Source organism: Lingula anatina, chromosome 5 (genome assembly GCF_051362555.1).
Source record: "Lingula anatina isolate TDL-2025a chromosome 5, LinAna3.0, whole genome shotgun sequence".
Taxonomy (NCBI): Eukaryota; Metazoa; Brachiopoda; class Lingulata; order Lingulida; family Lingulidae; genus Lingula; species Lingula anatina.
In genome coordinates, this window is record NC_141771.1 from 8665298 (window position 1) to 8681167 (window position 15870).

The window sequence follows — 15870 nt, forward strand, 5'->3', positions numbered from 1 at the left end:
TCGATAACCATTATATACTGCATGACCTTAACACACCACCTTATTTATACGCATGCTGTAAAAAGACATCCAAAATCCAAAATTGCACATGGTGTTGTATAGCAGCAAAAATTGGTAACGGCTTGCTTATACACTCAGATAAAATATAATAACCCAGAGATCTTGTTGGTTTGAATAAATAGAGTATTTTTAAAAGTGAGGTAGACATGAGCAATAAGACAAACGTATCAGCAGCATCAAAATACATGTCACTGAATTCCTGCACTAGTCAACCCAATCCTAGCTTTACCTTATACCTTTACCCCGGTACCTGGCATACTTCTATTTTACTTACCTCAGGTATGGTTTAGAAGGGCCAGTGGCCATATTTCAGCAATGAATTCCTTTAGGTTTTATCAAGATAATGACACACTTATGAAAATCGTCGTTCTGCCAGACACTATACTTGAACCTACGTGTATCAAACTATACTGAGACCTTCATATAGGGCTTTAAAAGATGCCAAGCAGATGGCATAGCCAAAATAATGTTCTATCATTGATCAGCGCACGCGGATATTGGTTGTCTGACGGGCATTTGCTAACTCACCAAATAGGCTAAATCCAATCCCACGTTTACAGACTGTAGATACGTGTCTTCCTGCAGATAATACTTTGCTGTCAAATAAGACGTCCCCAGTTTACTATTCACCATATCCGGGTCTTCTTCGGCGATCGGACCGTTGCTAGGTGACAGACAAAGCCGCACAGAAGACGGCCTCAATGGGAGGTTTACCGCCGTGTTATCTGCCTTTGGATCTGGTGAGGTTTCGTCAACGCTCACTTCGGCACCAGTCAGGGGTTCCGTCGACCCTGCTACTGCAAATAAGATAAAATGTCTGTCCATTAATGATAATGTTATAAAAGCCTTTTTACCATAATTTTAGACAAAAGAACAAAAAATCAAATATGTCTTGCCATAATTAAAAAAAAAACATCATGTTTGCATTAACAAGGGTAAGAAGTGCGGTTAACAGGATATACCTATACGTCAACCCAATATTTTATTTCACAACCGATATAAGAGTGGTAATAACCTGAAGTAAACAACTGAAAAACAAAGGTATTTCAGCATAATAGAAAAGTGAATGTCACACATTTCTGAAAGTTTCATAACCCCCATCTAACACACACACACATACACACACACACCCCACCAAAGAATTGACACATTACTCAAATGGCTTAAAACACGTTTTGTTAGGTTTTACACATACTTACGTCCAAATCTGACCGTCTTTTTCTCAGCCTTTTTAGTGGTGAACAGAGCGCCTATCTTATCCATCAGATGTTTATTCAGCTCCCTATCATACTCCTGCTTGGTAGGGTCCTCTTTGACGTCCGACAGAGTGTCGTTGATTATAGACATAAACATGTTCAACAAAATGAAATTCATCGACATTGCAAACACAACGAACACTAAGATCATTACAAGAGAGTCTTGCTCCCGGAGATCAGCGTATTTTAGAATCCCCAACATGGCACCAAATAGACGGTACATAGATTCGGGTATTTCTTTGAAAGAGGTAGTGAAATCCCCGGTCTCTATCACTAGCGCCGCGCTAAAGCTGTACAAGAGAACGACGAATATCCCGACGTAGTTCATGACCTCTCCAAAGCTCCGTTTGAGGATGGACTTTAAGACGGCAAAACTCTCGCTAAAGGAGAGAGGAGCAAAAAGCTGCATCATGGCCAAAAACAAGTCCAAGGCTATGGCAGTACTGTAAGCGTCGTCCCAAAGAACTACTCGATCGAAAGGTACAAACTTACCTAGATAATGAAAGTAACATCACGGAATATATAATTTCGACATAAAATGCTGAAAACACTCTGACTACTTAGATCACATAGATACCCAAGTGATGCTAGGCAAATAAATAAGCATCAAGTAAGAACCCCTTTAAGCATGATATTGTAATACACGGCAAATGTTTTTTGGTAAAATGAGATCAACACCAAAAAACTTACCAATATTATTCTTGACCTCCTCGACCACTTCCACGAGGTACACCGTCCTGAGGACAAAGAAAGCCATGCTTAGGAACGCCATTATGCAGTCACAGAGGCCTAGGACGTGCCACAGATGTCTGTAGAAGTACTGCAACTTCATCTTGAACATCAGAATCAACTCCTTCACGAAGAAATAGATCACGAAGATTGCCCATATGATCTGGATGAGAAGCAGAACGAAGTCGAATGCCTCCACGTACGGGTAAGGTCTGAAACTTGACTGCGTGGCCGACACCATCATGCCACCGGTGACGGGGAATTCGATGGCGACCCTCACCATGGTGAAGACGTTGACGAACGCGTTGTTGATGGTGAACTCCACGAAGACAGCCCTCGTAGAACGGTCCAACCAGTTGTTGGCTTTGAGACTTGTGAATGTGGCTGTCGCTGCGGCCGCGCTGGAGACATCCACTATATATCCGCTAGGGGGATATGAACCAAATAAACCGCTGTACCAAAAGTCGTTTGGGCCGTCCTGAACCTTATATTCAAATCCCTGTGGCATGGTGTGTCCAGCAGTAAGGTTGAATATGTCCCATTCTTGAAAGAAACACAGTGCGGTTTTTATTTTGATAAATGCTAATGAAACTAATATAATGTATCGCAAAGCAACAGAAGCCTGAACTACAATGTAAAAGAAATTTTGAGTCTTTGTTTTTATATTTCCCATTACTTTTAAAATGCTATAAGAAGATGAGATGATGGCATTTACCTTCCGTGTGGTTGTGTCTCACTTCAAAGCGGTCCTCCCAGTACGGGATACAAGAGTTAGTCAGTTTGTACATGGGCTCTACCACAGAACATCCCCCTGGCGATAGAAGCATTGCAAAATATGGTACAATAGCAACATAATAATAAAAAAATAATAATATAAATCGAGTACTCAATATCACATTTACAATTACTGAACAACATGTTTCAGTCAGTCCTATTATGTTCACTTGTCTGTGAGGGCAAATTAAGGTAACAATACCAAAATTGTAAAACCTTGCAACATATGAAAACATTTCACAAAATATAACATCCTAACAACAACGTATGACTTACCTTTTCTGACGCGCACTTGGCGCAGACGCAATGGGCCCAGTCTCAGTCCCGCTAGATCTCGTATGAACTGAGTCTCGTAGGCGTCTAGAGTGTCACCATTATACAGCGTCGTTGGGAACACCCCGGGCACGATTGTTTCGTCTAACCACGTCCAAATGTCATCAAAGCTACCAAACTACAAAAATATTAAAATAAAAAAGAACGTTATGCTACCTGTATTTAAATGATATTCAAACGTGTCGTAAGACTCCTAATCACACTTACAAACAATTAATTAACCAAAATCATGTTATATCCAAAATTATCTTGACTTCCTCAATTACAATTAAAAAGACAGGCAATCGTATAATTTTTATTTTACGTGACAACAGTGTGTTCAATACCGACTTGTATGGCAAATGCGACAAACCAGCACACTCGTTTACCATACTGTTTTATTCTAAATTCTAGCTACAAAGAAAACTGAAAGCAGTTACGCATGCAAAAACACGTATTTATCAGAGATCTAACAATGGCACTTGCTCCCAATGGCTTACCGATATATCCCCCATTTCGAAACCAGTCCGCACAGCGTAGTTTTGCAGAAAAAAGTTGTCATCGCGGTTACTGAAGCAGATGACGATGAGTAAAAATAAGTGCAACAGGTGAACTGCCACGTCCTGCAGTTTCCCCATCAGTCTTTTGTCCCGAAGATGCGACGCTCTTTTCTCCTTCAGTTCCTCGCTGTTGTCGCCTGGTTCCTCGAGTTGATGCGGTATGAATACGGTCACTATGAAAATATCCAAATATCCAAAAATGTGTAATTAAACATAGTAAGTGGACCACGAAGACCGTCCTATGACTTGACTAGCTGCCTTTAAATGAAAATCGTCCTGAATCCTTAGTTATAATGTCAGTTGTTCCAAGATGTTACTTTTACTATTAAAACAAATACCAAAAATTGCCCACTGCAATAATCTAACGATTGGAGACGCAGAAATAATAATGACACAAGTAGTACATCTAGGTATTTTCTTACCCGGTCCCGAGCCTCGTCGTGACACCAGTACATCGATGTTCTCCATGTCCATGTCGTCCTCATCCTCAACGGCCGGTAATTTGGATATACACGAGAACGCCACTGCTAACAACACCACCTACAAAATACACATCATCAGAGAGGAGGAAGATATTACTACTTGAACTGAACCCTTTGGATATTAAAAGTTCTTCAAGGATACAATATTTATCTATTTTTGAATCAGATTTTACAGCAGAAACGAGTACCACATGTTGTGTCGGCAACGAAAAGTTTACCAACCGATGAATTTGTTACCTACATGTTTCCGAATACTCATTTAATACTTTCATATTTCAAAAATTGCGAAACTTTATCGACACGTATTTGCCTCAATAATTAGAATTCCATTTGCACATATCATGACACACTTATATTAATGTACTGGTATCTTTCACACATGACACCCTTGCAGCGATTCTTGCTTACCTTAATCGGCTGAATGATGATGAAAGACTGTGTGAAAGAGAAAAACATGGACAGTAGCCAATCCAGCGCCTTCTCCTTCCCCCACTGAAGGCTGTAGAGAAGCGTAAAGAACCCCGACGCCGCCACAGACAGTATTACAAGCACGTATCCCACTATGATAAAGCCCCAAGGCAGCATCAGCGGTTTGGAGGCTTCCTTCTTTTTCTTGGCATCAGCCTTCCCTAACGCATCGAAGAAGTTCCCCCTCGTGAAGGGTTGCATGGCCAAGGACATCAGAAGCTCGTCTGTCACCTGACTACCAGATTTGTCGTCAGTGGTCGCTGAAAAATACGTGTCGCGGTACGTTACGGGTATCATGCGTTCAGGGTACGCTATTCCATACTCAGTGCTACATATCCCATAAGAATCAAGACCATTTTCTTCCTTCGCCTTCATTTTCTTCTCATTCTCCTGCACGCCGTAAGATATCGCCACCGGCTTCAAGACAACCCCAGTCCCGAACCGCGATTGCCCCTCTTCAATGTCAAATTTTTTGGTGTCTGTAACCCTTGGCTTGGCACGCCTGAATATCTCAATCATGATGACAGTTGGGGGGACCACAAGGAGACTTCCTATAAAGCCGACATAGACCTAGAGACGGAAGCAGATAATTATATTTATATGATTTTTCAGAAAATAGTAATTGCTTTTTTAATACTAGAAAGCAGTTTTAATAACAGAAATGCACTTTCCGTACAGTACCATTGCAAATCTGCTGCGAGTTGCAGACATAATCTTTTTTTTTCTCGCCGAAAGGAAGATATTTCAACATTGTGGCATCAATACTCGATATTCATATTACCAAGAGGCCTGTACAGCAATGTTTCAGATGAATATTACAGCAAATATTAAGACAGTTACACTATATAGCGTTCACTAATAAATGTTTTAGCAAACGTGAACTAGCGGGCATTTTAGAGAAAATAATTTCAGTCTACCGCCAGCAGGACCATTTGTGAAGTAATACACTCTCCTGGCCAGTCCTTCGAAGTATAAAGCGCGTCTTCAACCCAGTTATAAATAAATTAATTCACAAAATCGCGTTATAAAGTCAAAGTAATATTCTCTCGTTATCCACATCTCATTAAATAAATATGTATAATTAAGCGTCAGCGCATAAACTCTGCCTTCTCTAAATCTGCCATTTTACCTGGCGGAAAGTGATGGTGATGGGGCCCAGAGATATACCGCTGCTCGACGTCCCCTCTTCCTCTCCCTTGAAGAACATGGCGTTGGCAATCATGGCTAGGAAGAGCATCGCTATACACACCGAGACCCTCTGCACTCGGGAGAACCTGAAGGTATTTGGAACATTGACACACAGAGAAGACTGACTTTAATAAATAGCGGTGTTCGATAATACAGTTTAACGTGCCCTGTGCGATTTTTATTTTAATATCTGCGCAAACAAGTTTCAATTTATTTCCTTATCCATTTTTAGATTCTTCTTTTTCTACTAATTATTAAAATTATTATTATTATTATTATTATTATTATTATTATTATTATTATTATTATATTGCATTGGTGTTGTAGTTAATACAGATTAACAATACGAATCTGTTTTTATTGACAAAACATGAATGGTTTGACTTAATCTGCCTCTGCTTGTCTGTGTTAGGTTAAACTTTCCCCTTTACCTGCTTGACGTGGGTCGAGTGAACACCGAAATCCACAAGTGATCGTCAAAGAAATTCTTGGAAGCGTTTTCCTCGAAAAGTTCGTTGAACTCCTGGATTTCATCTTCAGAGCGTGCAGTGAGCAGACGTTCGATCCTCTTCTCGCCTTTGGTATGTGACAGCCACCGACCACAGGTGAAGAAGAACCTGCAGACGGATTAGGTATAACTTTTTAAACCATATCATCACCTTCAGACTAAGATCATACTCCGCGTCTCCTTGTCAGACTCGCGTTCATCTAACAGTACATGTGCGGAACTATGTGTCCAAACATACAAATACATGTAAATTCGTTTTGTTTCTCATCGTGAGCAAATTTTTATAATTCATTGATTTATTTTCAATATCTTTTGACACAAAGTCATTCCAAGGCACCCTCTAGCGAGTAATATTCCACACCTTATGAGACAGCCTCTTGTTCATTGTTTGTGAACAAAAATAACTTTCAAAACAATATATAAGTCCACCGGAATGCAAAAAAAAAAGATATTAAAAAAGCTGTAGACTATTTCAGAAAGACTAACACCCCATTTCCATAGATTTTTAGATCGATCTATCCCTGTGGGGAGTCTCACTAGATTACTGTCAGCTTGGCCGGCTTAAGCGTCTGTCCCGCCTACATAAAGCTGTAAGGGGGTAATTAACTATGGTGCCCGCTCAGCTGACTGCAATTTAGCGTGAACCCCCAGGGAGTTAGGTCGATCTAAATCTTACTCTTTAGATCGATCTAAATCTCTGGGAAAGCACCCTAAGAACGTACAATCTCTACGTACCGTTTTTTCTCTGTGACGTCATAGACTATGATCTTTCTGAGGAGCCAGTGGGGACTTTTCCCCTTCCCGTCATGCCATATCTGCATATTAGTAAGTTTTCCTAGGGACTTGGGGACGCCCATGATGTAGTTATTGGTAGTGCCACTTTGTAAACACTAATTGGTAAAGGTAACTAGTATAATTACGCTTGTTTAATGCAAACGGTATAGCCTTTGTTCGGTATTATCACAGGATAGTTTTGCTGGGGTTTGCTTCAGACGTTTAATAAAAACACAAACCCAGTGCACAATCATCAAAATATGGTACAGTTACAGCTTAGTTGTTTTATACTTGATGTGATGGCGAATGTTTGAGATGAAACTACCAGATCCTGATGTGACTAATCATTATTGTGCAGTATTTATTTTTATGATATCAGATAATCAATTCACCTTACGCTGTCCATCTGACAGCACTCTTGGTCTTGTCTTCCCGAGTTCCCCGTGGAGTATGAAGTAAACATTGGCCGATAGATGGCGCGACGAACGCAGACCGGTTAACACGCTGATTCTGTAGTAATAAGTGTCACTTTTCTTGTTGTCAGATAACGGTGCATAAGCCCACTAAAATATGAGAACATGGATTTTCAAAATAGTTTTTTTAAAAAACGTGACATGTTGCTCTAAAATATTGTCAATTTTGGGTTTCATTTCAATACAAGACAAATCATATTGAAACTATTTAATAATATGAACATTAATTATTATTATTATTATTATTATTATTATTAATAATAATAATATTGTTGTTGTTGTTGTTGTTGTTCTATCTATTATATTACATACCAGTATTCTGTCTTGAAGGTCCCTCCTCCTCATAAATATGACCAATATAATGTACAGAACCACTAGACCAATCAGAAAACCGAACACATACGCATTCTCGGCCAGCCGCTCCCCAAAATTGGCGAACACTGCATCGAAGTCGATAGTGTTTGGTGGCTCAAATAAGCCGGCGGCGAATGATCCGAAGAAGTTGCTCTTAAAGACAACCTTTCTACCTGTCGATTCGGGAGCAATCTGTAAAATTGAAAGCAGCAGTTTCTTTATTTATTAGGCCTCTATACCATATTAAAATTACACAATTTCTACATCGATATGCAAATCCATTCTTTTTTGTGACAAGTGACATTTAACATAATATGAAGTATGTCTTCATGTTACCTCTAGCTCTGTGGACGTTTCCCATTGGCTGGTAGTTGCGTTCCACACGCGTGCGTCGATAGTTAGCGCCTGCGCAGTGAAGTTGGTGGTCGTGTTCCCTGAACTTAGAAGTCTTCTGCTGCTAGATACGACAGCCTGCGGACCTTCACGGTACAAAGTGTTTAAGCATTAAATAAATTAAAATACATTGAAAATTATACCCCAGTACGTATGCATGATTAAAAAGAGAAGCTTGAACAGGCAAGTGACCGCATGTGTTGAGGTGGCATTACGGTGGCTAAAAGTACCTTGGGGTAAATTTGCATAAGTTCCTATGGTATCAATTAAATGAAATAAGCCTGCAATGTATTTTTAGCGTAAGCTATTGCAGAGGGATATTGCTTAATATTTGAATCAATATGAACATCATATTTGAAGTAAGACAACCAGATCCAAAGCTGCTTCAGTGTTGTAGAGGAGTCAACCCCCCTCCCCCTTCGTGAGTTCTTAAAATAATTTCTTTTCTCCCTGTCCGTAAGAAGTATCTTACTTTCCTTTTTGACAGCATCTTCCCAAACGTTTTGTAATTCAAGCATCTTTCATCAAATAAGTTTTTCACCTTACCTTCCTGGGTAACACCAATGTACATGGTGCCAGCGCCATCGAAGTTCTTAGCAGAGACGAACAATCTGTAGCTGTTTGAGACTAGACTGACTGATATCCCTGTGGCACTTCCGTAGTCAGTTGTTAAAAGCTGTGTGTCTGCAACAACTTTAAACAAGTACGTGGTTTCTGTCGGTTTTGTTTTAAAGTTGCCAATCAAGGTGTACGTGTCATTTGGATCGCCGCGCCTGTTGATGGTGACAAGCAAAGACGTTGGGGGGTCACTTATTGTGAAAGCCAAAAATGACGTGCTGCCATTGCCGTTTTCAACGACTATCTCTTCCGGATCAGTTGTTCTTCCGGTTTCACTTTCGATTTGCACCGGTTCTGTTGGTGTCATTATGTTTCCATTAGAATCTTTGATCGTACAGTCGATGCTGGGCGAATTAACATCTTTATTGGAAGCGGAATAGGAGTGAGGGGGCTTGTCGTGTATAACCATCTGGGATAAAAAGGCAAAAACTGTTTTACGTTTATGCTGAAGTACATACACAATGTTGATACCCGGTGCAAGTTAAAATAGCATGTTTGTGTTATGAATGTTTAACAAGATTAAAAGAGCATATAGCTTGTGCGATTACCAAATTAATTTATTTCCTACAGTTAAATCACGTAAGCGTTTATACATTTTATTTATAAACGGTATTCCAGATCAGAAAAACATGGTTGTTTATATTTGAAAACAAGCACAAACACATTATTAAATTATTCCGAACCCCACCTTAGTAAGCAGTGTTGTTCCAGGCGCAGCGTTGACCCCTGGCATAGCAACGTTGGCATTGGGCGCAGTGACATTTTGTGCTGGGTCATCACTGGTTGATTTCTGTAACGCCATGTTGATGCTTCCCCCGGAAATGACGACAGGCGTGGTCCCATTGAGACCACTGTACACTAAGGAAGCCACAGTCTCCAATATTTGGTTGGCTTTTTCTACTGCGGCTTTAGCCTGGTAAAAATTAAAAAAAAGTTAAGTCTGACAAAACGGCTTAAAATCAATCAAAACTGGTTTGATTTTGAATGCTACCAGTTTTTTTGCATTATTTTAGATAACTGACCAGCAATCATTGCCTCTGTTTTTACAAGAAAAAATGTGTATTTCTATGCACTGTAAATGCCACACAGTTGCTGGTTCTGTTTTAGCTACAACCGTCGCTTATTTCAGTATTGCTTTTCTTCTGTTTCTTGTGTTGCCACACAGTGAATCTGTGTTTTTTTACATACTAGTATATTCATCATCATCATCATTATTATTATTATTATTATTATTATTATTATTATTGGTTGAATGACATATTTGAAAATGATCATATCGAATCAATCTTACCACAGTTCTGTCGGCTTCTGACATCTGGCTGCCGCCGCTGCTGGATGAATTACCGGAAGCTGCCGGTGCCGAGGTTGGAACAGAGGTCGCTGTCAAGGACGTCCCGATGGCCGACAAGAAATCTGGCAATTATATCAATTATGTGGATAGCGCTGCAGGCTGTTTTACAACACAATTCGTTATATTTGATACGTTCCCCTTGAATCGGTTACAAAATGAGCAAACCAACCGTAATTAAGAGTGAGATACGTGCAGAAATGTAAACCGATGTTACATGTATGATGTTCATACGAACGCCCCAGATGTACATGTATAGCTTACGCCAGAATACTATATTATACAGAATACTTATAAAAATTTTAAAAAGGTTAACTTCGAGATCACCCACAAAAAATGGTATTACCATAATGCTTAGACAAAGGAATCAACAACACGATAAGTGGAAATGTATTCATAAATATAGGATGCATACTTTTAAATGAAGGGAAACCAATACTCACTTTTTCCAACTCTAGCCACGGCGTCCACTGGCTGCCCCGCCATCCGCCCTGCCAGGTTGCTGGTGACGTCCAGGAGCTTATCCTAGATAATGTTTTAAACAGTTCAATCAAACTGACCAGTTAAATACCTAAAGGCGCATTTATACAACCAAGAGAGTGAAGGATTGAATCAGAAAAAAAAATTAAACTTGACTTGTCCAAACTCAAAATTGCTTTTGTATTTTCTTTGTATGTCTTTATATTTTCACTTCATCTCTCTGTTGTTAAAATGTGTAATACAGCAACTTATCACTTGATATTTTATCCATGATTCATTTATTTACAGGTATTTATTCATTGCCCAAACAATGGTTCCTTTAACCAAATACATACTACATTAGTTAATCTTATCATTCATACATCTACTTCAACTTGCCTATTTTTCTTTTATTTATAAATTTATTTGCCAGTCATTTACTTATCTTTTATTTATATTTAGTATTTATTTTTATGGTACTTACTGCTGCTGATGCATCAACGGATGTCAGGTTGCCCAGACCGCTGGATACCTTATCAATAGTATCCACACTCAGCGTTATATTTGGATTCGACGCAAATGATTCAATGTTACTGAGAAGTTTCTGAAAAAGAATAGAAAATTTACTTCGAGGCGTTTTCTGTGGTGACTCCGATTGTGGAATCCCTTGTTTCTGAGCTGCGAAGAAGTGAGAAATAAACAAGGTCGATATGTATGTATGTACATAATTTGAAGTAGCTGCTTGGCTTGCAGGACCCCCGTGTTGCAGACGAGTACCGTAAAAAGTTAATATTAGAAGGGGCTGGCATTTACCTTTGTCGTACTTCTTATGCTTATGACTGACGTAGTTGAAAAAAATGGAATAACTCCTTATGAGTCAAAATTTCTGCTACAACATATACTTGAAAAAGTAAAACAAAAATAATCGAAATTCTGACACAATTTGGGAATTGGTCTTTTAACGGGAGAGACTGCTCCTCTGCTTTGTTTGAAAATATGGCGGCCGTCCCAAAGAGGCAACATACATGCACGCTCGGTGATGAGTGACCCATATTTACACAGGAGCTAAATAACAACATGGCTTATGATTACCTGAGTGAGCGCAGACGAGTTTTGGGATCCATTCCCAGCTCCCGAACCCTGGAATATAATAATAATAATAATAATAATAATAATAATAATAATAATAATAATAATAACAGTGAGGGCTACAAAACTAATATTTCCATTCAAAGGAGTCATTTTTGCTTGAAAACAGTAGAAATTCCACCTGTTTTAATGCAGGCGAACTTGTTCTTTTGACTCGACTGCTACTGTTTTATCTGTGGGCTAATAGTCATTCTTTGTGAACGCGGTCTCAATGTCGAAAGATCTGTTGTTGGCATAACTTACGGCTAAACTCGCGCCAATGTTTAGTACGGCGTCTGCAAAAGCATCCGGGTCCTCCATTAGTGAGTCCAGGTTATCCAACATTTCGTCTGCGCCTTGATTGAAGATACAGAAAATAAAATCAGAGAATGATGAAACATTGCAACGTGTCCAATATATCCTAGATTTTTTTCTTTTGGAAAAGTATGTTTCATAACGTAGTCAAAATTACATTTTTAAACATATAACATCTTTCTATTTGCAGTTTAGGAAATTGTGACACAAACATCGGACAAGTACCTTGAATGTAATTGGTCCGTCGAGAGAAAGGTTGTATCCCCTGTAGTTAATTGTTGAATGAAAATAAGATATCAGCTAGACGACTGATCACAAGAGAACACAGGCTTCTTCTATGAATTAAGAGTGTATCAAATATGAATAATGGGCGACATGTCTTAATAACAGTATTCCACTCACTCGCTGTTGTAGTTTGGACGGGTGTTGTGGTAATGAGAGGCGTGGTAGTTGTAGTGGAGGTTGTCGTCGTCGTCTCCTCGGCCATTGTCGTCTGCTCGGGCGTTGTCGTCTGCTCGGTGGTAGTCGTCTGCCTGACCGTTGTCGTCTCACTCTCTGTAGTAGTGGTCATCTCCTGTGTCGTGGTGTCCTCCATTGTCGTGGTCATTAGGTTCACTATTTAATACATATTATATTATATTATATTATATTATATTATATTATATTATATTATATTATATTGCGGGTCCAGCATTTCCAGAAGTGTAGTGATACATGACGAAGAACATTTTGTCCCTGTAATTGCTTTTATGCATTAATACTGTTAATTGCATCATAACATACTGTAAGCGCCTAAAACCCACACACTACTATAAGAATAGACGTCGCCACGATCGTTTCGTCCTTTCGCCAGTACGATGCTCATCATGAATTAGAAGAGATCGAGGCTCAGTGTTTGCAATAATATAGATGTCGCCACCTACCTTGATAACTAATGTTAGCCCCAGCAGCAGTAATGGAGCCGTCTGATATGGACCAGAAGAGAATCACGGAGTAATCTAACGTGCCCGTGATGCAGGTGTCCCCGGTGCAGTTTTGGATAAAAGTATAACCTGCGTCGCCAATGTTTTTGCCAAAGACCTGCACATGATAAATTGATACATGGCGAGTAAAGACCCTCTACCAGGGCCTCAATATAAATAAGGTAATTAAATCAATAGATAGGGATACAGATAAATATATGAATTTATTCCAAATGAATAAATAAATAAACGCAAAAATAAGTGCATTTCAAAAACTGGGCATAAACAAATTAATGAATAAATGATATTAGACACGGTTGTCCATGTACTTACGCCTACGTAATCATAGCCATCTTCGTATTCAAAACTGTTGACGGTCAGAGTAATAGATGCCGCATATGGGCCTCCCAGGATGGTGGTGTTGCATGAGTGACCAGTCGGATATTTAAATGGATAATCCGGTGACAAGTAGGTACCAACAGGATCTGTTAATATGTGATTGCACTGATAGGACGCTGGAGGAAAACAAAAATGAATTGGCTGTTAAACTAAAAATGTTAAGCTTTTGTAAACATGAGTGAATATGAGAAGGGCATTTTATAACCTTGTCGGAGCGGCTATAAAATTCCCTAGTAACATACAAACTCTTATAGCCAAATGATGTAGGATTTTTGATAGGCAATGCACGTTTCATTATCATCACTTCAAGTATATTAACGAGAGAAATATCCATTACGCTTTCCAACACTACGTGTATCAGGGCTGCTCATCTCCATCTCACTTTACTTTTCGTGTGTCTATTTACGATAGGAGAATAAAGAAAAAACAAGCTGGGTGCGATGTATAACAATAGGAATCTATTTTAGGTTTTGCCCAGTTGACAAGCCTGGTTCACACTTGGACTATTTCAGTCTTTGTTTCCACTCGACCAAACATTTTAGGCACTTTTAGCTTGGAAGGCACCGGTACTGCCCAATGATTAGATCGACCTTTTGGAAATTGATGTCACTCAGTGTCTGTGGAATACTCAGCCAGGTTCACAAATTTTATTATTGCAAAATGTCAAATCTGCTTCCATACTTTCATACAAATAGCAGATATGCAAATATGCAGTAAGCAATTATGCAGATAGCACCTTACCATTCACAGATATATTAAACCCCTGTTCCTGATTCCGGTAGCCATCAGCGGTGAAGTAGCCCACCAAAAGCAAGTGGCTAACCATTTGGGACTGCTCCTCTATGATGGTCACGTTTTGTTCTAAAGTCCAACCATAATTATTGCTCTCGCAGTAGCCCAGTTCGATCTGGAACGTGAAAAATACTGAGTTGAAGAGTACTGTTTGCAGTGTTAGGAAGGTGATGGCAAGAGCTTTAGAAACTCAATTAAGCGCCGCATCACTGACCGTTCGTTTCTTTATTGCATTATCAACATCATCATCATCATATTATTATTATTATTATTATTATTATTATTATTATAACAATGATAAGCATGCTGATAAGCCGTCAACACCAACAACAACAGGGCAATATTCAAACCCGGAATGCAAAGACTTGAAAAAATGAGGTTGCAGGCTTCACAATTAAATGAAAAATGCATTATTTCAAATGAACCGGTGAATGGATGATGCTATTAATATGCATTTCCCTGCAGTTTGATATACTCCCTGAGGTATTAAGATTTAATTACCTTTAATGTGTCGTTATCCAGGTTCAGCCCATGATAGAAAACCCTGGCTTTTCCATAAGGTAGGCTGGGCATGGAGACGTAGTAATAACACTTTTGGTTCTTGTCATACACTTGTGGGTAGTTTGAAGATGTGAAATAGGCGACAGGTGCCGCCACCAGCACCTGGTTACAGCTCTCACCTGAAAATTTTTTAATTAATTTATCCGTGTGTTAATTAAGTCACCATATTATACGTTATGAATTTACAAACACACAGTTGGACATGCAGCAGCTTAAGTCTTTAGACTAAGAAAGGTTCTTACTATACAGTGGTAACAGAATCACAATGACAACATACTGTAATTAACTACGGGTTTCGGAATTGCATGTAAGTTCAACCACTAACTCACAAACAAACGCACAAACAAGCAACGCATTAGACTTGCAATTTTTTTCAAAAGTTATTATGTCCAAACAAAAATCTAAATTAAAACACGCACTTGAGTTGCTTAGCGTATTTGCAAACACAGTGGTTTTGTTGCCTACAAAGATGCTCCCTTGGCCTTTCACGTCTATTGCATAAAGTATGCCCGGAGTCAGGCCGGTGATGGTAGCGTTGAAAGCGATCCTGTTCACCACGGCACTGCCACACGAGTTGTATTGACGGTTACCTAGACAGTGGGTACAGTTCACCTGAAAAATTGACATTAGGCATGGAGGTGAACATGCATATTGAACAGTGTTAATCAGATCCAGAAGTTATATTTGTGTCTTGCAAGAAACGGATCCTCTCAAGCAATATACTTGTAAAAAAAACAGATTGAATGTCAGGTCAGCTTAGTGCCAATTGATAAGACGTTTTCGTGAGCGCAGGTAATGCGGCTGATGAAAAGAAATGAGCATGCTTATAGTGTTTCAAATTCTCCGTTGATATATTTTGATGGATAACTACAGGTTTAACGTTGTTTTAAGTACATGCTCAATGTGAATGTACAGGTAAACACTATACAAGAGGATATCGAGCATCACTATCGTGTT

The 15870-nt window shown here is 39.3% G+C and overlaps 1 protein-coding gene across 1 annotated transcript in view; it reads right to left on the reverse strand.

Moving 5' to 3' along the window:
- Window positions 1–15870, reverse strand: part of LOC106154780 (uncharacterized) — a 32248-nt gene that overhangs the window by 9630 nt on the left and 6748 nt on the right. Inside the window, exons 4-30 of the mRNA XM_087013647.1 lie at window positions 15333–15525; window positions 14854–15032; window positions 14302–14467; window positions 13495–13676; window positions 13123–13279; window positions 12602–12814; window positions 12149–12240; window positions 11849–11896; window positions 11241–11360; window positions 10741–10822; window positions 10241–10362; window positions 9638–9862; window positions 8878–9358; window positions 8275–8417; window positions 7897–8130; window positions 7504–7674; window positions 7073–7227; window positions 6261–6446; window positions 5771–5915; window positions 4582–5211; window positions 4114–4231; window positions 3632–3864; window positions 3096–3270; window positions 2761–2856; window positions 2007–2588; window positions 1260–1808; window positions 589–857 (exon numbers count right to left, since the gene is read on the reverse strand). Of these exons, the coding sequence (XP_086869773.1) occupies window positions 589–857; window positions 1260–1808; window positions 2007–2588; window positions 2761–2856; window positions 3096–3270; window positions 3632–3864; window positions 4114–4231; window positions 4582–5211; window positions 5771–5915; window positions 6261–6446; window positions 7073–7227; window positions 7504–7674; window positions 7897–8130; window positions 8275–8417; window positions 8878–9358; window positions 9638–9862; window positions 10241–10362; window positions 10741–10822; window positions 11241–11360; window positions 11849–11896; window positions 12149–12240; window positions 12602–12814; window positions 13123–13279; window positions 13495–13676; window positions 14302–14467; window positions 14854–15032; window positions 15333–15525 (5946 nt within the window). The remainder of the gene's footprint in view (window positions 1–588; window positions 858–1259; window positions 1809–2006; window positions 2589–2760; window positions 2857–3095; window positions 3271–3631; window positions 3865–4113; window positions 4232–4581; window positions 5212–5770; window positions 5916–6260; window positions 6447–7072; window positions 7228–7503; window positions 7675–7896; window positions 8131–8274; window positions 8418–8877; window positions 9359–9637; window positions 9863–10240; window positions 10363–10740; window positions 10823–11240; window positions 11361–11848; window positions 11897–12148; window positions 12241–12601; window positions 12815–13122; window positions 13280–13494; window positions 13677–14301; window positions 14468–14853; window positions 15033–15332; window positions 15526–15870) is intronic.